The 23,020-nt window shown below is 40.8% G+C and overlaps 1 protein-coding gene across 2 annotated transcripts; it reads left to right on the top strand.

Annotated features, from left to right (window-relative positions):
• The first annotated feature begins 221 nt into the window (after positions 1-221).
• OPRK1 (opioid receptor kappa 1) lies at positions 222-22,300 on the top strand. Of its 2 annotated transcripts, XM_074573615.1 has the most exons (4): positions 222-863; positions 1,367-1,694; positions 15,668-16,020; positions 20,710-22,300. In XM_074573615.1, the coding sequence occupies exons 2-4, from the start codon at positions 1,435-1,437 to the stop codon at positions 21,240-21,242; spliced, it is 1,146 nt and encodes a 381-aa protein (XP_074429716.1). In that variant the 5' UTR covers positions 222-863; positions 1,367-1,434; the 3' UTR covers positions 21,243-22,300. The 2 variants fall into 2 exon arrangements, with proteins under 2 accessions (XP_074429716.1, XP_074429717.1); XM_074573616.1 differs by lacking the exons at positions 222-863; positions 1,367-1,694 and adding an exon at positions 9,099-9,345 and having other exon boundaries at positions 20,710-22,218.
• Positions 22,301-23,020: the final 720 nt, after the last annotated feature.

Genomic DNA, 23,020 nt, shown 5'->3' with positions numbered 1-23,020 from the left:
TAGGGATGTGGTTTCTGCACACACCGTCTCTCCATCCGTGGCTGCAGCTGGAGCCTGGGGAGAGCAGAGCTCTGGCAGTGATACAGGGAATTCTTGGCTTCTCACATGGTGTGGGACAGCGCGAATAAACTAAGGACAGTAATAGGGGTGTCTTTCTCTGTTTTGGTAGCCAGCTTCTGACTTTCCTCCAAGTTAAAGGAGTAAAGGAACAGGGGCACAGCCACCCAGCGAGAAGTGTTTTTGGATGCACAATCGTGGAGCTGAGGCACGAAAGAGCTGATGGAGCAGGCAAGGCATCTAAGCTGAAAACTCCTGTTTTATTCAGCACCTACTGGTCTGGAAAAGCATGTGGGATTCAATAAGGCAGAGAGGATCATTACTGGAGGCCTGGGAGTGCAGGGGGAATGAGGAAAAGCAACTTGGAAAAGTGTATTAGGAATAAGCATTCATTCATTGCAGAACTTGTGTTTTGCTTGCCTTTTAATTTATCTGCCTCTCAGTGTTTAGAGAGAAGTCATGTGAGCTTCTGAGCTGCAGGGACAGAGACAGAGGCGAACGTGTGCATCAGTGCAGAGTGCTGCTGGAGCCCCGGCAGAGCAGGAGGGAGGCAGAGGGAGCCTGAGAGGGAGAAGGAGAAGTGGTGGGAGCTGGAACAGCAGCAACTGCTGCTACCACGTCGCAGCTCGTGCCCGGGAATCAGCTCCGCTGCCAGCACTCCTCTCTGAAGGCGCAGGTGCCTCGGGTTCAGAAGTCCTAAGAAGGTCGGTGGTACTTCCAGGAGCCAAGCGGCTGCTTTATTTTTTCACTTTTCCTGCCAAGAACATCTGTTTGAGGGCTCCGCTCCTTTTCCCGGACAGAAAGAGGTATTTTGTGTCATTAATGTGTCTCTTCTTTGAAAGCAGCTATGGGATTTGGAACAAAATAACTCAGAGTGGGGTGTCAAAGCAGATGTACAGGGAGGTGGTGAGTTTCTTTTTCTCTCCCCCTTTATATTAGAGCTTAGGCAGGAAGGAGCCCCTGTCATTAGGATACTGTTTGACTTAAAATATGGAGGATGGGAGAGACAGGGTTAAAGTGTGTGGGTGGATCTGAGCTGTTTCCCATCTGATTTGTTTCTCTGTGTAATCTCTGCAAGTGGAGGAAAACTTTTGTTGTGCACCTGGAGGAGCAGCACTTACCTGTTACATAGCGAGATGTAAAACTTGTAATTATTTAATATGAATGTGGCTTGCTTAAATCTCCGCTTGGCAAATTACAGTTCCCATCCCAGCAGAGCTCCCCTTAATATGTGAACATTTTTAGAGGTGTTAAAGTCCAGTGGCTGTAATAGCACTTCTGTTTCTTTCCCTTTCTTCCCTCTTTCCAGCGTACTTGCCTCCTGCTTGTCTGCACTCTCCTCCCGTTCTCCCTCCTGCCCGTGGAGGCTGTGCCCCTATGGATGCCCCTGTACAGATTTTCCGGGAGGAGCCGGACTCCACCTGCTCCCCAGGGCCCTGTCGTCCCCCCAGCACCAGCAGCAGCTGGCTCCTGGGCTGGGCGGACTACGACAGCAATGCCACCGGGGCCTTCGGGGACGCCCAGCACAACCACACCAGCATCTCCCCCGCCATCCCCATCATCATCACCGCTGTCTACTCGGTGGTCTTCGTTGTCGGCTTGGTGGGAAACTCTCTGGTCATGTTTGTCATCATAAGGTAAGGGCCTTTGGAGTACCTGTTGGAAGAGGTGCAAATGGCCGTCCCTAAATTTGGCACTGGAGGGAGGGGGTAGGTTATGGATGCTCTCTGGGTGTGCTTACATGAGGAGTTGGGAGAAAGTAACTGGAATGACCCAAACCTTTTCAGTCCCAGTGGTTTGCCAGGACGTGCAGTTAGAAGGGAGAAGCTGTTTGAAAGTGATAAATCCTGCGGCCAGTGGAAAAGGCACTTTGTGCCCTGGAGCTGTGTTCATTGGGTGCCCTCTAGGGATGAGAGGCTGCTCGCATCCGAGGGAAAGCTCAAGCGGAAGAAAGGAACTTCTGCAAGGTAGCTTTTTTTCCCCTGTGAGGAGTCCCCGAGGGATGGCTTACGTCTAATCTTATGTCTAATCGTGTGGACACTTATACATTGCTGCCTTGTCACCCAGTGGCTTGTTTAATAAGGTGGGGAAAAAAGGAAACGACAAAGATATGTGGAAATGCTTAATGTAAAGCAAGGGATGTTGTTTTTCTGTCTAGTGGTGTTTAACTCCAGTGGTTGGTGTTGGACTGAAGAAAGAAAAGCAGATGCTGAAATACCTTTCCTATTGTTTTTCAGGAAACAGGAGAAAGCTATGTATCTGAGTTAGTTTTTCATATTAAACTACTTAGTGAAATGCAGCAATACTTGCACTTACACTTGTGTATTGGTGTATATTTTAACTTGCACTATGATTTCTCCCTCTTTTGGTCCTTTTCACTAGCAATTTATAAAAATTTTTGGACAGTGCAGATCAGCAGGGCAATAATGAGCAATCAAGGGGACTGAAATCAAGCAACTTTTTGGACTCTTACTTCACAGTTTTTTTGAATCCTGCAAAAAATTCTGAAAAGAACCCATCTGTGGAGTATTCATTGCTCAAATGAAATCAGCTTGTACACAGAAAAAAAAAATGGAGGTATTGGAAGGGATCTTGTTAGTAAAACATGCGTGATAAGGGTCGAGCAACTGCAGGATGGTGAAATAACTGTCAGACTTGACATAGGGGGAAGTTAACTCGAGGCAGTGAAGTTATTGATGAGGTACTTTATGAAGGATGCGTTATAACTAGGTGAATACCCTTGAATAATGGAAATAAAATCCCCTTTAATAGTCAGTGCAATAAATAAAGGTGCCTGTGGTCAATATGGAGAAACTGGTTTGCTCTAGCTTTGTGATGCTGTAATTTTATACTCCTGCATGCCCTTTCGCCCTTCATTCAGAGTAGAGATTTCATTTCTTTTTGCGTTTCTCTTGCAAGAAGAAGGACTCCATACTTGACACACACACAGCTGCAAAGACAGAGATTTTCTAAGCCATCTGTCACTAACAATGATTAACTGGCCTGGACAGTGGAAATAAATTCAAACTTAGCCAGAGACCTAAGAGTTAGCAAGTATGGATTATACTGGTGCATATGCATTTCCTTTTTTCTCTCCCTCTGTTACCCTCCTAAGATTATTTTTTGAGCGTCCAGCTAGCTATGGCTTGCTCTCCTACCAGTTCCTACATTAGCTTTTTGCTTCAGTTTCCTCTTGGTCCATCTCTTGATTACATGATCAAAAAAAAAAAAAAGTATGACAAAACACCTGTTGTTTTTTTCTTTTTTTTTTTCAGTATCCCTGTCTCCCAGGTTTTCCCTGTGGCAAATGCTTTAAACACTGCTAGAATCATAGATGAAGTGCATGCATACACAAACATACAGTTTCAAACATTTCTTATGATTTTGAAATATTCCAAATTATTCGTGCAAGAGGTGTATTTTCTTCATTTCTGTCCTAAGCTCTCACTCCCTCTCTCTTTCACTCACATCCACTCTCTGCGTGATTGCATCTCAAGATGGATTTTCATGACCTGTTGAAAAACATAGCTGGAGTGATGTCCTTTTGTATGGAAAGCCAAGGTCTGTGGGAAGTTTGTGAAGGAAGGTGGTAAGGGAGAGGGGGATTATGTCCCCCAGGCATCCCACATTGCCTCTCCTCCAGCTGCCACAACTCTAATTTACCCTCCAGCTGAGCACACGGTTTGTGTGAGACCCCTCGTTGCCTTTTCTCATCTCTCTGAGTTCCAGATCTGCTCTCCTCTTCCTAACCCCTTCTGGACCAGTAGGCACAGCTCCTCCTCCCTTTGCTCTTTTAAACAACAGCTGATATCATTAGAATAGTTCAGCTGGAAAGGATCTACAATGATCACCCAGTCCAACTGCCTGACCACTTCAGGGCTGACACTGATGCTGTGGTAGATTCAGGAGACTCCAAACAGTCTTGAGATGCCTCAGAAACAGGCTGACATTCAGCCATAAGCTGTGGCGTAGGCAGGCCTTGGCCTGTTCCTTGTTTTAGTGCCCTGTCAGGGGTCGTTTTGCTACTTCTGCACAAGGGCTGCTGAAGAAGCTCATGGAGAGCAGCGAGTCAGCATCTGAGCAGCCTGCATGCAGAGTGCTGGGTGTCCAAAATCTCCTCCAAGTGTGGTGGGATGTGTTTCTACTGAGAGGAAAAACCCACTCAGAATTCCCTCAGAGGGAAAAATAAGAGAACAGCACTGTGGTGACATGTACAAGCTCCTGAAAGAAAAGTAACTGAGTTGGTACAGCTCCTGTAGAGATTTGTGTTGAAAGCAGAATGGTTATGGTACGTTAGTATGATGGTGGCAGCTTGGCCTGTTAAACTATATCTCAGGGGACCTGGATTCTTCCATTGGTTTTACTACCATGCTTCAACACTTTGTCCTGTCTTAAGAAGGTCAATTCATGACCCTGTGACTTGGTTTCCTCATTTGTAAAAGGGAGATACTGGGGTTCACTGTCTTTAAACACACAGCAACTGTTAGATTTAAAAGCCAAAGACCAGTCACTAAAAATCCTAACAGATCAAGACCAGGACTACTGTAAGCGCCCCAGACTCTTCAGGCATATTGAGAAAGGTTGTTTTTAATGTGCAGAAAAAGCTCTGTGTTGGGTATGCAGTGCAACCTGTGCTCTTTGCACGCCCATTGCAGGCGGCTCTCACGGTGTGGATGGTTTGCAGGAACACTCCCGGTGTTGGCATCAGCTGTGAGGCACGTGTACCATCCCCAGGGTGTCTGCTGTCAGGCCAGCTCACGCCAAGCCATGGCACACGGGATGTAACGCTCTCCTGTGGCTGCTGATTTTCCTGGGGAGAGGGTTAGAGAGAAAGAGAGCACCACGTTGCCTCTTGCACTGGTGGGAAATGCAGATACCGTGTGGGAAGCACAGTCCCCACCCTGTGGAGGAGGAGAGGAGGCATGAAATGGGTTTGTAGGAACCAGGTGAATTTATGTGACCTCACCTGAGTGAAGTTATACAGCTACGTGTGTCCTGGAAGGATCAGAATCTATCTCAACCCCAGACCTTTTCTTTTGAGATTAGTTTTACCTCTGAGGTCTTAGAAGATATTTCTGGAGGTGAAATAGTTCACTGAAGTTGATAGATAAAATGACTTGTCCTTGGAAGCATAACTCTTTTTCCTTTCTTCCTCCCTACTGACTTTATTTCTCTAAAATTTCGTGCTGACTTTAAAGAAAACGGTATTTTCTTGTGACAGCTGGAGGGGAGGGGAAGAAAAGTCTCCTGACTAAAGTTACAACTTTAATTATGGATTTGCCCTTATCAAAACTGTAAACATACTCTGGCAAAAACTCTGGGAGATGCTGTCTTTTTACCCACTCCAGATTCACTTTTTCTATGTATGCACCTAACCCCCATTGTTCCTGAAGTCATTTACTGAGAGCAGCTGCTATCATCAGGATCCTAAATAGCCAATCCTGTATTTCTTTTAAAATTATCTTTCAAGCTTCCAGTGAACGGAATAATTTTCTACAATTAAAAACAGTTTTAACAAGAGGTTGTGTCACAGATATGTAGATTCATTCCTAAGGGAAAAGAGAAAGCTTGTATTCCTCTGCTTAGTCTAATGTTGAAATAAAAAATGGAACTAGTAATACATTTTTGTTCTTATATTCATCAAACCGAGTGGCATCTTATGTAACAGGAAGAGTCTGTTAAGAAATGTCATATAAAATTAACTCCTTTCCAGGTTGTTTTTAAATCTTCTCCATCATTCATTCCAAACGGGAATGAAAGTATTAAAAAAAAAGGATAAAGAAATGAAATTGATTCAATATATTAGTTTAAATCAATAATAGATTTTGATAACATCAAAAGATTACTTGCTAATTTGATTAAATTTATTGTTCTAATTTTATTAAATTATAGTTGGAAAGAATATTGTTTTGAAACAAAAAATGAAGGTCCAGAAGAGTCAACCTAACTTAATTACCTGTTCTTTATTACTTGCAGTTGGTATGATTTCATTCTTTTATGAAATCAAGGGTCTGGCTGCTAAAAGTAAAGGTCAAACTCTACTATACTTTGTGAATTTTATGGCTTTTAAGCTTTCTTTACATGATCAAACATTTGACACCTTACTATTATCAGTACAGAGGCATCAAATGGATTGGTAGTAATTCATCTCAGGACCTCAAAGAGCATCTGGCCTTACCTCACTGAATGGAGGTAATTTTGGCAGGTTCTTTCAGGGTTTGGCCAAAGCTGGCATAATTTTCATCACGACTTTGAAGACTGATCATTACGAACAGCTTTTACAGATGACACAAAGACCAGGGTAACCGGAAACAGGGAAGAGGACAGGTTTAAAAAACAGTGTTGGTAGTTTGACAAGCACAGCTTATTTAATCACAATTTGAACATTTCTAATACTTTTAATACTCTGCTAGACAATGACTAAGTGGGACCTGGGGTTTTTAAGCTGACAAGAATCTCAACGTGAGTTCCCAATATGATGCTAAGATAAGAAGAGCAGATACTGAAAAAGCAGAGAGAGCACAGGAAAGGGTTGGAAGGGACATTTACTAGAGACAGTATTAGAGAGAGGCTATAGTTTATAGTGAGTAATCTGTTTGGCTTCTGAAAAGTATTTGGTATCCATCCAGTCACTTCTGCTGGGCTAGCAGACAGGTAGTCATTTATTTCAGAGAAAGGCATAACTGGAATCAATGTCTGGAAGCAAGACAAATTACGGGGAGCTCTTTTGGACTGGCAGAAAGTGAAAACTTACCAGAACTTTCCAGTTTGGCTGCTGGCAAGGCAGAAAGCTGGAGATAACTTGCCTGTCCTCAGCCAGGAGAGGGTGGGGAAGCTCATGCTCCTGGCTGAAACCCAGGGAGGCCGCACAGTGTGGAGATGGTGTTGTAGGGGGCAGCCTGGCTAAGCCCTTCTGGTGAAGGGGACAGAGCAAGGGAAGAGTGGGGACCCTTCATTTGATTTTTCCCAACAGAGGATTTTGAATTTGATGGAAAGATATTGTGGCAGGAAATTCTTAACTTGGTGACTTTGGGTGGCCTGGGATGTGCTAAGAGCAAGGGAAGATAATCTTCCTGGCTTGCTGACTCTCATTGTCTAGTCAAACTGTGACTAGTTTGTCCCTTAAGTGAAATGCTCTGAAACGGATGAGTTCCCAAGGAGAGTTTTGATTTCACTTACATATTGCTTTCTAAAGGAAAAGCATCCAGAAAAACTTTAGTAAACTCTACTTCTGTGAAGTTTACTTCACGTCTCTGTTTTCGTCCTCCCATCTATGAAAATCAGGTAATTCTTGCAAAGCGTAAGCTCAGTGCTCCTCTCCTCAAGGAAGACTTTGTGATTTGCTTATTGTTAGTCTCTTTTGTGGAGTTTGAGAGGCACGAGGAAATGGCAGCATGAATGTCATTTTGTCTACGGACAGATGTGAGTGCACAAACTGAATTAGCTGTGGGGAAGGGCTGTGTATAGATGAAACATGGAAAGAGGAGTATCTGACCATGGCAGCATTCTGCAAGATGTAAAAAGAATACATGTAAAGAATATGTAAGGGTACACAGCATTTCCACGGTCCTATTGGGAAATTTGCATGCTAGCCCGTGTATCATCTTTGAAATATTTCTTTTTCCTGAAGCCAGATAGTTCAGCTTTCATTAGATTCACCTTCTAATCCCCAGGGAATTGAAAATTAATTGTAGACTGTTTGCTTTTTTCAGTTTTGAGACATTATTTACAATGAAACCTCTGTCTTCTCGGCATGAGTATGAGAGCCTAACATGATTTACTTCAGTGCACGAGTTTCCACTAATACGTGACAATAACATGTGCAGACTCTTTCTGTTTTCTCTGTGCCTCATACCAGTCCACCTGTGCAACACATGGTGCTCTGCCTGGCTGCTCCTCTCTGCTCTAAAAGTCAGTGCCATTCAGCAGTACATTATGAGTGAATATCTAGGGTTCCTAAACTTAGTTACTGTGCACCTGGAAGACAGAGGATTTTATATTTCCTGTCTTACTACATAGCTAAATCCACTTCCCACTGCATTGTAGGTAGCCTAGCCACTGTGGCTACCATAGGGCAACTGGGAAAGGCCTCCTTAAGTAGCGACAGATGGGAATCTGCATGGTTGGATTAGTTCAGACAAGCTATTCAGTGTTCATTTAGTGTTCACACCCAGAAAAATTTTTTTACCATGCTGCTGGCTGATGGACAGCCTCAGGGCTTAGGCTTACACAGGGCTTTCAGAATGAGTGACTTGTTACAGTGCACAGGAGAAGAAGAATATTTTCACCATGGAAGCTATTCAGCTATAACTGAACTGCTGTTCAGTTGACTGCGTCTTAAAGTTTTCTGCATTTCACTTGTATCATCTCCTTTGGGAAGGAGAGGTGAGGCAGGTGAGGAAAACAGATGAATGGGTAGAGTCCAGAGAAAGCCTTCCAGCTGCCTCCTATGAGGCACTGATGACTTTTCCCTGAGCTGGCTCACTACTGATACATGCATTTGTTGCCTTACCACATAATCTTATACTTGTTATAGAGTGAGGTCCCTTATCTCCCATTCGAATTTATTACAGGAGTGCTGACCAGAGCTTCAGGTCTCCATACATCCGAGCGTGTAGTTGTCCTATAAAACACTCCTAGCAGTGGCAGTTATTATTCATCCCTGTGGTAAAATGGAGTCCAGGTGCCTTATTTTGAGAACAAGAGTGATACCCACACCCCAAGACCCCTTTGTGAGAGATTTCTGAATTCTTTCATTATTTCTCTCCTGCAGAAACATGTAGGGGAAGCAAATGTTCAATAACATTTGTCTACTTCCAACCAGCTTCTGCATACATAAATGCCTATGGAGATCAGAGCCTCTCCAGTCAGTAAGAGGGAAAGTAAGACCCTGAAAAATCTTCTGCTGGAGCTGCTACCCCTATTCCCTTGAGCAATGAGATTTATTCTCTTTGCCAGACAATGCTTCCCTCTTCCACAAACACATAGGAAGCACTGTGCTCTGCTGAGGGAGCTCGTGTCCTTCATGAAAAAAAATACTCCTTCCAAGAGAGAAGAGCAATGTGAAAGGTGGATGTTACCAAAGACAGAGAGTCAGCACTCATCAGGGCAATGTACCTGTGGCAAGTAAGAAGTATTAGGACGGGCCATGCAACAACCTGGGAACTCCCCATAGCACAACTGGTCACTGGGAAATACCTGCAGCAGCATAAAGTTTCTCAAGAGACGGAGTCAGCTGCTTGACAAGGTCTGGATTCATCTTACTTACCAAGAGAGGTCAAAAATCAGGTACGTAGTCTAAGATAATTGTCCAGGCTCTCTAATAATAATATTAGACATACTGGTTTTGGATAAAGTACTGATTTTGTAAAATTCTGCATTATCACTATTTCAGTTTAAGCCACAATAAATCACAGCACCTTGGCAATTCTCTGAGCTCCCCTAACAAAATCACGGAAGCACAAACTCCGCAGTATTGGTGTTTCAAGCATTGAGCACATTTCTTCAAAAAGAGGCTCTTAAACTCACATAAAATATTACGAGTCCTTATTAGAAGGAGGAAAAAAGGTTCATTTTTGTTAAGTAGTGTGAATTTTTCTTCATTTTGACCAGGATATATGTAGACTTGAACTTCTTGTCAATAATTCAGAAGCTGTTTCTTTAACTCAAGAAGGAAAGCTTACACATCTACTCTAAATCTGCAAGATCTTGTTCAGGCTCTGTTTACCGCTAGCTCAAAGGAGTAATGGTAGTGGTAAATTGTAAGGATTTTAATGATACCTTCTGACATTCAGGAAGATTATGCTCCCTGAGGGGAGCATAAAAGACAAGATCATGCTTTTCTTCTTTAAGCCGCTTGAAAATAGATATCTACAGATGCTTGTTAATAAAGAGAATTCCATTTTAGGATACTATTTTGTAGGCAACATGTACGATTTTTTGTAGGGTCGTAACAATTTTGATGTTAAAGACAGGCAACCATTAAATGTGTGCAGTAACAAAGATTGCCTTTCTTTAAAGTGTTTTCCGAGGTCCTATCCCTTGCTAAAATCTGGCTGTCATTCAAAATGAGGTAATAGCATATAACCCAATGTGAACACTGAAACTGCAGCATATTGATTTCTACATTCTTTAGAAGACCTCAGTCTTAGTTTTGTACTGGCATAAGCCTTTTATATTGACTTATGAAGATCCAAAAGATAGCTGAGCCATCCTTTTGACATGGTATGTATTTGGAATAGATCCTCCTGGGTTGTTTCTTTGTGTTTGTTTCCCCCCCCCCCCCCCCCGTTCTGACGCAGTATGATATTGTGTGTGCCCCGAATATAGCCTTGAGATTTAGAGCTTTCCTGACTAAGCTTTTCAGCTGCTTGATCTCCATATATACTTCATTCAGAGCAACCTAGTGGAACAGAGCCTGCATCCTGCTGATAGGTGTTTTTGTAATTTGCTTTTAGATGTGCTTTAACTTTCATTTTCATTTACTGACTCGGGTATCTGCCAAAAATATGTGTTTGTTACACCTCGTTGTATTTCATGTTTTTGTACTTCCACTCTGCTACTGGACAATGTTGTTGCAGTATATTTGTTAGTCTTGCTCCCCTCCCTATCCCTCATTTCATACTGCAAGGAACATTTCAGCCTATTACAGTTACATGAAAAAAATTTCACCAGAGCCTCCTTCTCAGCTCTTGTTATCTTTACTAATGTTACGGTGTACTTTAGAATCACACTCCTCTCCTCTGCTTGAGATAATGACTTTAAGGGGCTCTACTAGCAGATCTGGTAATGCATTTTGATGTTTTTCTGAAGGCACACCAACTTTTTAATAGCATTCTTCCTTCTTCTCTTACCACCGTGTCATTGAGAAGCGTAGTCTGGAGGTGTGATTTCTTCCTCTTTACTGTCTTAAAAAAACATGCACAGTATATTCTACTCCAGAAGGAAAAGTGCAGTAATAATGAGTCAACTGAGAAATAGGGGAAATTTTCTAAGGGTCGGTCTAAAGTTAGTCTCTAAGAACTTTTGGAAAGTGGACTTAGCCTATGTTGTGATAGTTTTGCAAATTTTGACAAGTAGACGTAATTTAAATCTTGTTCCTTAAAAACTCTCATATCCTTAAAAAAAACCCCAAAACATCCAAACCAAACTTTTATTTTTCATCTTGACTATTTTTCTGCAGGGTTTCCATATATCTTCCAGTTATTTAAAGTCTACAGAGCCTTGAGGCCTGCTTGTAGCTTGACAAGCAATCTCGAGATCCACCAAATTAGCTTCATTCATCAGAGGTTTTTCTGTCTCTTGAAGTTAGATTCTAGCACCTGACTTAAGAGAGGAACCTTCCATTCCTATGTAGTATTAGAAAAGCTGTCATCTTGTTTTGAAATCCCAGCATTTAAGAAACCATTTTCTAGACACAGGATTTCCCATAAACAGTTATACAACAATAGTTTATTAATATTTTAATTGTCTTTGAAAGTCAAATCTCAAAGACACAAAGAAAATCTTTGTCGTTAATTACCACTGGGCCATCTATGCTGTAGTTATGTTCAGGTTTCCCCTGTGTGCTCTGCTACACTAATTAAAGCAGATAGCAGTATTTTTTCCCTAAATGAAATTCAGGTATTTGATCAAGAACTTTAATTTTGCAAAGGAAGACAAGATTCCCTTGCTCCATCACCATTTTGACCTTGCTCAAGCGCAGATTTGTGTGAATGAAGGGTATGGTGGGAAAAACCCAAACCACATAAAATATGGCCTCCTGTATTTTGGTGCAGTGGAATGAGTTGTAGAAAAGCACCTCATCTCGTGTTTGAGTCAAAATTCTATCAGGGTCCACTTCAAAGGGTCTGACAGCAACAGCATTCACTCCAGTAAGTTAACTGGACTTCTGATTAAGCCTGCAAGCACGTATCTTCAGAGTCATGCAGGCATTTAATAATTTGTAGCTGTTTAATTAAAAACATTGAACGGAGTTTGGATGACTGAGTCCAGATTCTCAAAGGCATTTCTGAATTTTATGAACTTCTAAATGAATGTATGATTTAATCTATATTGCCTAGCAGTTTTAAAGGCCAACATCTCATTTACACAGAGGCCAATGCCTTCAGGTGAAAGTAATCAAGCTCTTTACATTATTAGCTTGAGATCAATGAGTTTTAAGGTTGCATCAGTAAAATGTGCTTGGACTTAGAATTGCTGAGGTTAACCAGTGCACCATCCATGCCTGAGTTAGGTACACATGATCCCTCTGCAGTGCCTAGGAGAATTGATTGCCTAACTGTAATAAAATATATATCAGAGTAGTATTTATTGGTCTCACACCTTCTTGTTCAAAGTCTGGCAGAAAAGGGGTCAGGTGCCTATTCTGGCTCAGAATGAGTGGTGCGAGGAGGCATCTGTGGTCTGTGAACTGGGGTGGATTTGGACAAGGCCAGCTACTCATGAGACTGCCAGGCTGGCGAGCTGTGGGGAAGCACTAGGTGCACACCAGGCAAGGCTATCAAAGCTGGGATTGTTACGTGTATGTGTGCCCCTGAAATGAGCTAAAGCTTTCACAGAGCTTTGTGGGAAGAATGGCGCTCTGTGGGTTTTTTCTTTTCCCCACTACTTTTTCACTGCCATACGTAGCTTTGATTTGCTAACACTGGAAGTTGTTTAAATACTGATACTGGAGTGACTCTATATTTCTTACTACCTGTGAATGACAAGACATCCTGCCTGTTGGATCAACAGCAGTGAGGAAAATTAATTTTCTTATATGTGTATGTGCTGCATAGTCCAAAAAATCAAAACTGATCACTTTCCATGTATAATGTAAGCAGTACATATACAGAGAACATACTTTATGTTGCAGCTTCAAAAATTTGAATTTTGACGTTACCTAAAAAACTAATTCTATTTTGCAGAGGGTCTTTCCTATTCTGCCACTGGAAGGCTGGAGGGAGAAGGGAAAAGGGTAGTGGGAAAATATGGTATATATGGTCACAGCATCAAACACACAAAAACAGTGAATCGATTCTTCTATATGTGAAAATAAACTTTCCCTATCCAAACCCTTGGGGAAGTATTTACAGATCTACAGAAGTAATGATTCAGAAAAACCATTAGTTACGTCACCTCTGCTTATCACAGGCCATTGCATTTCATTTAAATACTCCTGTATTGAGTCTAGTAACTTGTATTCGACTGAAGCACACCCTTTGCAAAGCAGCAGACATTGGTTTGGAGGCATCAAAAGGTGGAAAAATTACTCTGTTCTTGTGTAATTTGTTCCCAATAATAATCACCTTAGCTGTCAGGAAAAATCCGTCATTGTTTCTAAGCTGAGTTTGTCTGGCTTTGACTTTTACGTATTTGTCCTTGTTACGCCTTTCTTTGCGGCCTGAAAGAGCTCTTCAGTACCTGCTATTTTCTCCCTGTGGAGGTCTTCAGACACTGTAATCAAGTCACCTCTCAGTGTTCTTTTTGATAAACTAAATGTGTTGAGCTCTTTAAGTTACTCACAGTAAGAATTTTCTCCAGTCCTTTCACTTATTTTGTGGTGATCTTTATGCATCCTTTCCAACTTTTCATAGTCTTTTTCTTTTTTTTCAATATGAACAAGGCAACAATTCCAAATACCGTCAGTGATGTCCGTAGAAGCAAAATCACCTTTCTACTGTGCCTTTTCAGTCATTTAATGGAAATAAGTCCATTTTAGCACACATTTGCAATCTGAGTGTTTTGTGAGTTTTTGTTCAGTCTTACAGCTGAGATGCACTTGGAGCTGCTTTTCTTTTTTTTTTTTTTAATCAGGAGGAAAGCTCCTAGTTTGTTAAGGTGTCTTATATCTGTTTCTTCCAGCCGTGTACTCTCCTATTTGTGTTTGAATCGTGCCTTACCAGCTACAGTGCGACCTACAGGAGAGACTGCCTCCTTTGCTGGAGGGCCTGTTGAGGAGGTGGATGTGGGAGGGGGCAGATGCCCAGCTCTGACTGGCAGGTGTCTCCTTGCTCTGCCTTTGATCTTGGAGAAGCTCAAACTGGGGCAGACAGAGTCTAGACCATGGGGGTCACACCACCAGTGCAGAGCTTTTGTCGCTGCTTCCTTTTGGCTGTCTTTGCTCAGAGAGTTCTAATGCTCCACTGGCTATGGCTTTGTTCAAGGCGTGAGCCTGGGCATGGTATTTGGGGGAGACGGGTTTACTTTCTTTTCCCTTGCAGTTCTCTTTTCTATGCTTTGAACCAGCATTTGGTTTCATTTTCTCAATAAGTCGTAATTAGAGTGCTTTACAAAAACTGATGTTATTTTTAACATTTTGTGTTGGTCATAAAATGACATTTATGCCCATATTTTAATTTATAGCTAATTTACTTATTAGGCGCATTTTATCAACACCTTTTTTCCAAATTATTTTTTATTTTACACATCAAAGCTTTAAAGGGAAATAGACATGTTGCCCTAAATGTTCATTAGCTGGACTGGTCAAATCTGATATTTCCACTATAAATTATTAATGATACATATAAAAATCTAGCTAGATACGTTTCTGTGTGTGTTACATGTGCACCTTGTGGTTTGGATACACGCTCAAAATATGTGAGTGAAACAGTTTTGAAAAAGGAAAATCTGTCATTGACTCTCAAAACAAATTAATAGCAATGAGCAAAAGCAACTAGGGGGAGGAAGCATTTCTGAAAGGAGAGCTAGGTATATCCCTATGTTAACAAGTTCTCCTTCATCCGTTGTGCCCGTAACAGAGCTGGAAGCGGTCCTCCACGCCCTGGGACACAGGCTGTGTCACAGAGTCAGGCTGTCCCCAGGGCAGAACAAAGCAGAGCGCTGTCTCAAAAAACCAGATCCTCAGGTTCTTACCAGCTGGACAAAACAAGTGCTTCAATTTTGTGAAATTAAAGGATGCAGCAAAAAATGCTATGATCATTCCCCCCATGCCCCCCCCCCCCCCCCCCCCCATGGTATCCTACTTAAACAACAGTCATCTTTTACGTTAGCAGTCACCAAAGCGAGGTCTTGGGAAAAGCTGAGGATAAGAAAGGAGGAGAAATTGGAAATGAAGGAGCAAAGAAGGGAAATGACTAAAACTTGTATAAGCTGACATCTTTGCAGTGAATTCAAGGAAAAGAAACATTCATATAAGAGGCAATGCGGCTCGGCAGATGTAACAGTTAACATGGATTCTAACTGGAGAATGGGATAACTGGTCCTTCCACAAAACAAACCCAGGAAGCTCACAATCACCGACAGTTAGCTGTAAGAAAAGGAAACACAAAACATTTTGATCACTTGCAAATGTAACAATGATATTTTCTTGTAGAAAGATTTGAGAAGATAGAACTGAAACCAGCATTTCGCTAGTTAAGTTAAATGTATTTATATACCTGGTTTTGCCTGTGGTGAATAGTTCTACCTGCTAATGCAGGTGCTGAGAGACCGAGTCAAATGTATTTGCTATTATCGCAAGTCTTGCATTTGTGTGCGCTTCTGTCATAAATTAGAAATGACAGAAAAAACCACAACTATGGCAAAGCCTGACTAATAAACTGTTACATATCTGAATGTGCATAATCATATTTTGAAATAATAAAACCTTCCTTTTTTTGTTCTTCAGGTACACAAAGATGAAGACAGCAACCAACATCTACATTTTCAATCTGGCGATGGCAGATGCGCTAGTTACCACGACTATGCCATTCCAAAGCACTGAGTACTTGATGAACTCTTGGCCCTTTGGTGATGTGCTGTGCAAAATAGTTATTTCGATTGACTATTACAACATGTTTACCAGCATATTCACACTGACCATGATGAGTGTCGATCGATACATTGCTGTGTGTCACCCTGTGAAGGCTCTGGACTTCCGTACGCCTCTCAAGGCAAAGATTATCAACATCTGTATCTGGCTATTGTCCTCATCTGTTGGCATATCTGCGATAGTTCTTGGAGGTACCAAAGTCAGGGAAGGTGAGTATGAGCCTTCAAAATTGAGTCTCTCTGTTTCTCAAATGATGTAAAATGTGGCTTGTAATATTGGCTAAGCCTGACTGATTCCTTTTTCAGTAACTCGTGCATGCTCAGCATGTCCTTACGCATTCCTTGGTTCAAAAAGTATGTCAAATTTCTGACATTTTGAAATATATTGTGGAACATTACAGTATGACATATAAATCCTTTAAGCTCAGATGCCTTTGCCAAGTAAAAGAACAAAATTCACTTTGAAACATTGTCTGTGCTAGAATGAGACCATGAAAAACTAATAGCAGACACTAATAGGGAAAAATAATCAGGAATTAGATCACAGTGGACAGATCAAAGATCAGTTTAGAATGAAACTTGAAATAAGTGCTTAAGCTGCTTTTTTGTAGGTGTTGTGAGAGTAGTTCTGCTGAAGCTCCAAAAGTAGAAACTAGACTGTTTATCATTAGTATTAGTATTAAAACTATCAGTAGTAGTAAGACTTGGGAGCTTATTATCAGCAGCCATTTCACAGAACTTGAAGGCGGGGTGAAGAAAGGAAAAAAGCCAGTAGCTGGACAAAGAAGCTAAATTCTGTGAAAATGACAGCATCTCAACTTCTTGTTTAAAAGGGATGGGGATGTACATGGAGACTTGGAAAGGCTGAGAATAAGGATCAGCAGAGGAACTGGGAATACAGACCATGTCAAGGAAGCAACTACAAGAACGTGAAGTCAATAAGATCTGTATGCAGACCACCTGTAGGCTCTGCTTGAAGTCTATAATCTGTGAAGGGCTGTGGATTTAGCCCCTGTAACTGGTGACTCATTACCAAAATTGCCCTGCTATGGAGTTAATCTTGTTTTGAATCCTCCTTGAGAAGGAAGGAGGAGAAGCATTCTCTCACACATATGCTTCATACCCACAAGCATGACATTGGTGCAGGAGCACCTCAGTGTCTCCAAAAAGCTTGAGGCCTCTAAAGATGTTCTTTGTGTTGGGGCCATCTGTTAAGAATGGCTCGATAAAATACAAGACATGCATATTTAATTGGTGGTAGTCTTGTTTGAGATGTAAATAATCTTTTGAAGAATGATTAATAAATTCCTGAATTAGCAACCTTTTCTATTAGAAAGGCTTCACTCCCCGCAAGACAAATGGTAAACTTTTATCTGGCAGAGACAATAAATGCTGTGTGTTAAACTGTTTGGCATAGATCAATGCAAACAAAACATTTCAGTAACAGCTGCTCAAGGGCTGATTGGCTGAAGATGTATAGGTTTTCTTCTGGCTGTTGGTCTTCTGGTGGGTAGGTGACAGGAGAGTCCTCTGGAAACTCTTCTTTCAGCCCTTTGGGGGATCACTGGTCTGCAGTGCTGTAACTCTTCTCCCTGGGAAAGTTTTGACAGGCTCTATAAAACAATCTCTAGGTCAGGAAACATTCACTTCTGTGCATCTTCATTTGGGAAGAATGATTGTTTCATTGCGTATGAGATCTTGAAGGCCATGGGACATTGTCTCGGTCAGGTGTTTTGTAGGAGTGTGTTTAACTAGCAGAATATTACTGTCATTCGCTGTAAGCATCACATTTAGATCAAGGGGCTGCTCCGAGGCCAGCAATGATTAAATGCCTTTTCCATGCCACGTGACAGACAGCCTTTTTTTTCCTCCTGAAACAGAGGGCTAGTAATACACTGCTCAGCTGGGCCAAATGAGGTTGGAAATTATTGGCAAATGCTTGTCAGCCCCCACTGTTCAGCCCTGTTTGTCTGATCTAAGGTCTCTCGTGAGCATTTGCTGCCAATTATCTTGCCTGGTATGTTCACGAATTGCACTGATAAATGGTGAAGGAAAAAAAAAATTCCTTTTGCCACCTGGAGCTGGGGACTGAAACTCTATGTTATTTTAGTCCAAACAGTTGTTGTTTACATGCTGCAAGGCCTCTGTTGCATTCAAGTTTAAACAAAACATCAAATGGAAAGTGGTTATACTTAAAGTTCCCACCCCATGCTCAGTTAGTCCCTTTTGTTCTCGCAGTTCAGGATTGCTCTCAGGGGAGTCCTTCTGGATACATTTTCCCCACAGAATAAAGTTTACATCTGTGTAAATTTTCCTTCTCTGGCCTTAATAGAGCCTTTTTTGCTGAAGAATCATTCACTTAAAAAAAATTAAAAATTTAGAGGTGCTATTAGTGTTCTCAGTAATGGCATTAAGGTTCCATTTGAGTACAGAGGAGTATGGATGCCAGAAGGTGATGTAATTAATAATGTACCTACCAGAAATATATTTCCTGTGTCAGGATTAAGATTAATCCTCAATGGTAGTTTATCAAACACATTTTAAAATATATTTATACTAAAATACCATCTAGAATGGAGTATTTTTCCTTAAATATATCAATGTATTTGGAATATTTGGCTTTCAGAATGGAGAAAGTCTGAATGAGATCTCAAATACTCTGCTTGTGATGCTGCACTTCATTCTGCAACTTTTCAGGCAGCAAGAATAAAATATAAACTGAATTTTATTCTCTTCCAAAGTTCCTGAAAATTATTATGATATTGTGAATTATGACAAGGATCTTTGTTGATTGTTTGCCAGTTGCAAACTGGGAAAATGTAAATGGGTTCAATACAATTCATAGCATTATATACATCAAGTGAAACACACAAATATTAATAAATATAGAATAAGATTTTCCATAGAAAGTAAACTGTAATGAGATATAAGACAATCATTACATTTGTATTCGATCATTTAGAATTCTAAAATACCATTGTCAACTACAAATTGTATTAAAATGTAGCCAACAACCTACTCATTTTCATAAATATATGAAATCACGTCAGTAGACCTGAAGAGGCATTTTCCTCTGGGAGGGGGTTCCTGTGAGCAGCTGGATGTGGTCCGGAGCAGTCATCCCTGATCACACCTCACTTTCATCCAGAACTGCACATCTGGATGCAGCTTTGCTAGTCTAGATATTGTAGCTGCATCCTGATTTTATTGTTGCTGCTAGGCCATGATCTACTACAGATAACAGTAATAATCAACATGAAAACAAATTTGAAGATGATTGTTGACATTTCTAGAATAAAATTAAGTAAAAGCAGCTAGACTTATGACAACCTAGATCATAAAGGATTTAGAAAAGTTGACTGAGTGTCAAGTCCCTGTTAAGTCATGCTTGTGCCGTTAGCTTAGCGTCCTCCATCAGGCTTGAAAGATATCTTTTCACTTTTCAGCTTTCAGAATCATTCATTAGTTGTTGTATTATTTAAAATAAAACCTCAAAATATTTAGCTTTGATTTCAATTTTTTTATTTAAATGTTTTAGTATTCAGTATCACCCAGTAACAGCTTTCTGGTATCTAACTGCTGAAATGTCTATATGATACCATAATAATAACTTCTCCCCTAGTTGTTTTTCAAAAAAAATTCTCTGCAATATCATCTTGATTTGTGAAGTATTTCAATAGCAGGGAAATATGGCTTGAAGGAATTTTTTTGACTAGTTCCGCTGGAGGCAGATATGAAAAAGTGATGTGCAGGATTATATTGAATCATTCAACTCTTAGATCTGATTCAGTAAAAGCCAATACATAATAATTTGTGGAGGAATGACAAAATTCAGTAAGGAAGATGAAAAAAATCCAAAGAATAATACAGTGCTCAAGAGGATAAAATCTAAGCTACAATTCAGTGAAAAATCCCTGTGTTACCTTGACTTGTCTTCAGTAGAGTTTGACTGCTGATAGTAGTTGTAAATTTATACCTTCTCTTGACTTGCCATTTATCTTATTTCTTGGTTTTCCATATGGTTTATATGCTGGAAGGCTCCAGTGAGGTCAGCAAATGAAACCTCCAATATTTCATCCCTTGGCAGCCTCTTGTCAGATAGAATATTTCTGGGACGTAAAATCAAGTGACAGCCTGTGACTCTGAATCCTGGCATGGGCAATCAGAAAGGGAGGGGGCTGGTGTCAGCGGCCCACATCCTGCAGGCTCTGCGCAGGCTGAATTTTCAATGTTGTGATCTGCAAAAAAGAGGAGCTTCCATTTGACTCCGCATGCACACATATTTTATTTGCTTCTATTTAACTGAAAAGAAGCTGTAGCCGGGAAATAAGTTTTTTTCTGAATGCAAGCACTTATGCATGCGTATTCCAATTGCACTGAAGAAGGCACGTGGGAAAAGATTATTACAAAATTTTAATATATTGGCAAAATCTTCTGATGATCAAAACCTCATTTGGCTCTCACCATTCATGATACCAAAAGTCTGTCTCCACCCACAGACAAAACCATATGTAGTTTGATAATAATTATGAGATATCTACTCCATTGAACAGGGTACTCATTCTGGCTTTAAATCTCAGTGAGATTCAAATGAAAACATCTTTACAAATTTTTATTTTTGTACCCCGTGTTTTTAGATCTTCCCATGGGAAACAAATTTTATACAACATTATGGATTTTAAAAAGCCCCTATCTCTCTAAGTAATTTCTGGATACAGCTGCATAAAACCAGTTTCAATGGTAATTGAAAGCTTTCCTTGGGGTGATTTAATGATAACTCCATTTATTAGTATCACATTACATGATAATCACTTTTCCTAGCTTATGCTATGATTATTACATTGTTTAGAATATCTAATAATAAAGCAATTTTCTTTTTCTTGCTTCTTGCATTCCTAGATACTGCTAGCACTGAATGCTCCTTGCAATTTCCAGACAGAGATTACATGTGGTGGGACATCTTCATGAAAATCTGTGTCTTTGTCTTCGCATTTGTTATTCCAGTTCTCATTATAATTGTTTGCTATACTCTGATGATCCTGCGCCTGAAAAGCGTACGGCTTCTCTCAGGGTCTCGAGAAAAAGATCGAAACCTGCGCCGCATCACCAGGTTGGTTCTTGTGGTTGTGGCAGTTTTTATTATCTGTTGGACTCCTATTCACATTTTTGTGCTGGTTGAAGCCTTAGGGGATGTGTCCCACAGTACTGCCGCTATATCCAGCTATTACTTCTGTATCGCTCTGGGTTACACCAACAGCAGCCTCAATCCAATCCTTTATGCTTTTTTGGATGAAAACTTCAAGAGATGTTTCAAGGACTTCTGCTTCCCCTTTAAGATGAGGATGGACAGGCAGAGCACCAGCAGAGTCCGAAACACTGTGCAAGACCCAGCTTATATGAGGGAAGCAGATGGGACAAACAAACCTGTATGACTAGTCGTGGAAATGTCGTCTTACTGTCCTCCAGAGAGAGAAGAGTCCAACGACCTAGGACTGACGCAGATTACCACTGCAGTTTGAACTAGAGTTACCCAGACAGACGTTTCTGGAATATCTCAGAAATCCCAGTAGTTCAAACCACAATTATCAATGAAGAAGAACCTCCTGAAAATAAGCTCAAATGAAAAGGACCTGTCTGATGGTCAGTTTTTGGCACCATGTTTGCTGTACTTGAGCCGGTACTAATAAGCACTTTTGGGGAGACAGGAGGTAGTGTTGTATCAGCTGATTCTGGGTAACAAAATCTCTGGCTTTTCTCTTTACAATATGTAAGGTTATATTAAGCAACATTCGGTCATAACACTGAGTTATGCTGGAAACACAGTTTTGCCCCAACAGTGATTGCTTCTGAACTATGTAGTTTGCCAACTTGCTCTGTCATGCTCTTTGACAGTTTAGGTTTCTGTAGAACAATGCCGGAGCTATAATCAATATTGTCCTCAACTAATATATCTGTAACATTTGTCTGTGCTGTGGAAATCCAATTTAAGCATGATCTGCCTACATACCAAAGTGATTTTATTGTGCCTGTGTATGGTAAAGCATCTTGGCATTTAAAAATATTGGGATTTAAGGAGAATTGTTAGTATATTTTTAGCACGTGTTTAATCACCTGTGTGTAATGTTTTCTATGTGTGTTTTTTCAAGGTGACTGTATATCTATTGATTGTGAACAATATAATATGCATTTTCAGAGTGTATTTTGAACAAAAGGCTAGGAAAACTTCAAATACTTCACTTGTTACAAAACTGATGAAACCCCATGCCACATTCATTCCATGGGGGGAGATAATCACATTCCATTTTCAGTAAAGGGGACAAACGGACACACTTAAAAATAATGCTGTACTTGTTTTCCTGGACAATTTGTAAACAAAATAAAATAAATATTTGATGAATTAGAAACTAGTGAATTAGCGCATGGATTAACTGGATTGATACAAAGGAAATGAAGATCAAATATACTGTATGCTTTAGTGGCACTTCACTGGAAATGTTCCCATTTTATTGATGGTGATACATTTTCTTTGAAAGTCCTATGAATTCAGTAAATTCCCCTGTTTTCCTGTGAAGATGGAGATGCCAAGGCACAGCTACACAAGTTGCTGGCTTGCTGAAGGTAAGTTTATGGTAAAACTGAGCCTAACTTTCAGTCTGTAGTTTTTTGTCTTCCTAATTGTTACATATTACTACCCCCACTTCTGCTATTGCTGACGTTTGGAGGAATGCTCTCATTGTCTTCACCGGGAACAGATCTGGTCATCAGACATCTTCCTGGTAACTTTGTTCTTTATGCAATATCATCAATAAGGTGGGTGCCTTCACTTGCAGGGCAAGTTTTCTCAGAAGTGCAGTCTGGTTTGGTCCTACTGGTTATGCGTACCAGTATAAATCACGACATTTGCTCTTGTAGCTGGCAGTACAGTTCCTGTGGAAACGCTGTAGAGCATAACTTCTCTGCATAACTCTGCATAACTTCCATAATGTTTTTGTTAACACAGTCATGTATGTAAACATTTCTGATATCAGGTTGATAAATGCAGTGCTCCTACATTCATCTTGCAGTACCAAACCAATCCCGAACAGTCAGAGGTTTTCCCAGCCTTCCAGTGGCGCTGCAGTGTGGAGCAGAGCTGTGAGATTCAGGCCACGGAGTCTGGTACTGCAGAACTAGCTGCTCTAATGCAGTTATCTTTGTTAATGAAAATATG

This window comes from Larus michahellis, chromosome 2 (genome assembly GCF_964199755.1).
Source record: "Larus michahellis chromosome 2, bLarMic1.1, whole genome shotgun sequence".
NCBI classification, from domain to species: Eukaryota; Metazoa; Chordata; class Aves; order Charadriiformes; family Laridae; genus Larus; species Larus michahellis.
Note: the sequence above shows the minus strand (reverse complement) of the source record. Positions and strands in the feature narration are given on the sequence as shown.

What these genes read in the sequence shown, in the direction of transcription:
- OPRK1 (XM_074573615.1), top strand. Translation starts at nt 1,435, where the DNA reads ATGGATGCCCCTGTACAGATTTTCCGGGAGGAGCCGGACTCCACCTGC. An exon ending in GTCATGTTTGTCATCATAAG is followed by an intron (nt 1,695 to 15,667) that starts GTAAGGGCCTTT and finishes TTTGTTCTTCAG; the next exon opens with GTACACAAAGATGAAGACAG. An exon ending in AGGTACCAAAGTCAGGGAAG is followed by an intron (nt 16,021 to 20,709) that starts GTGAGTATGAGC and finishes TTGCATTCCTAG; the next exon opens with ATACTGCTAGCACTGAATGC.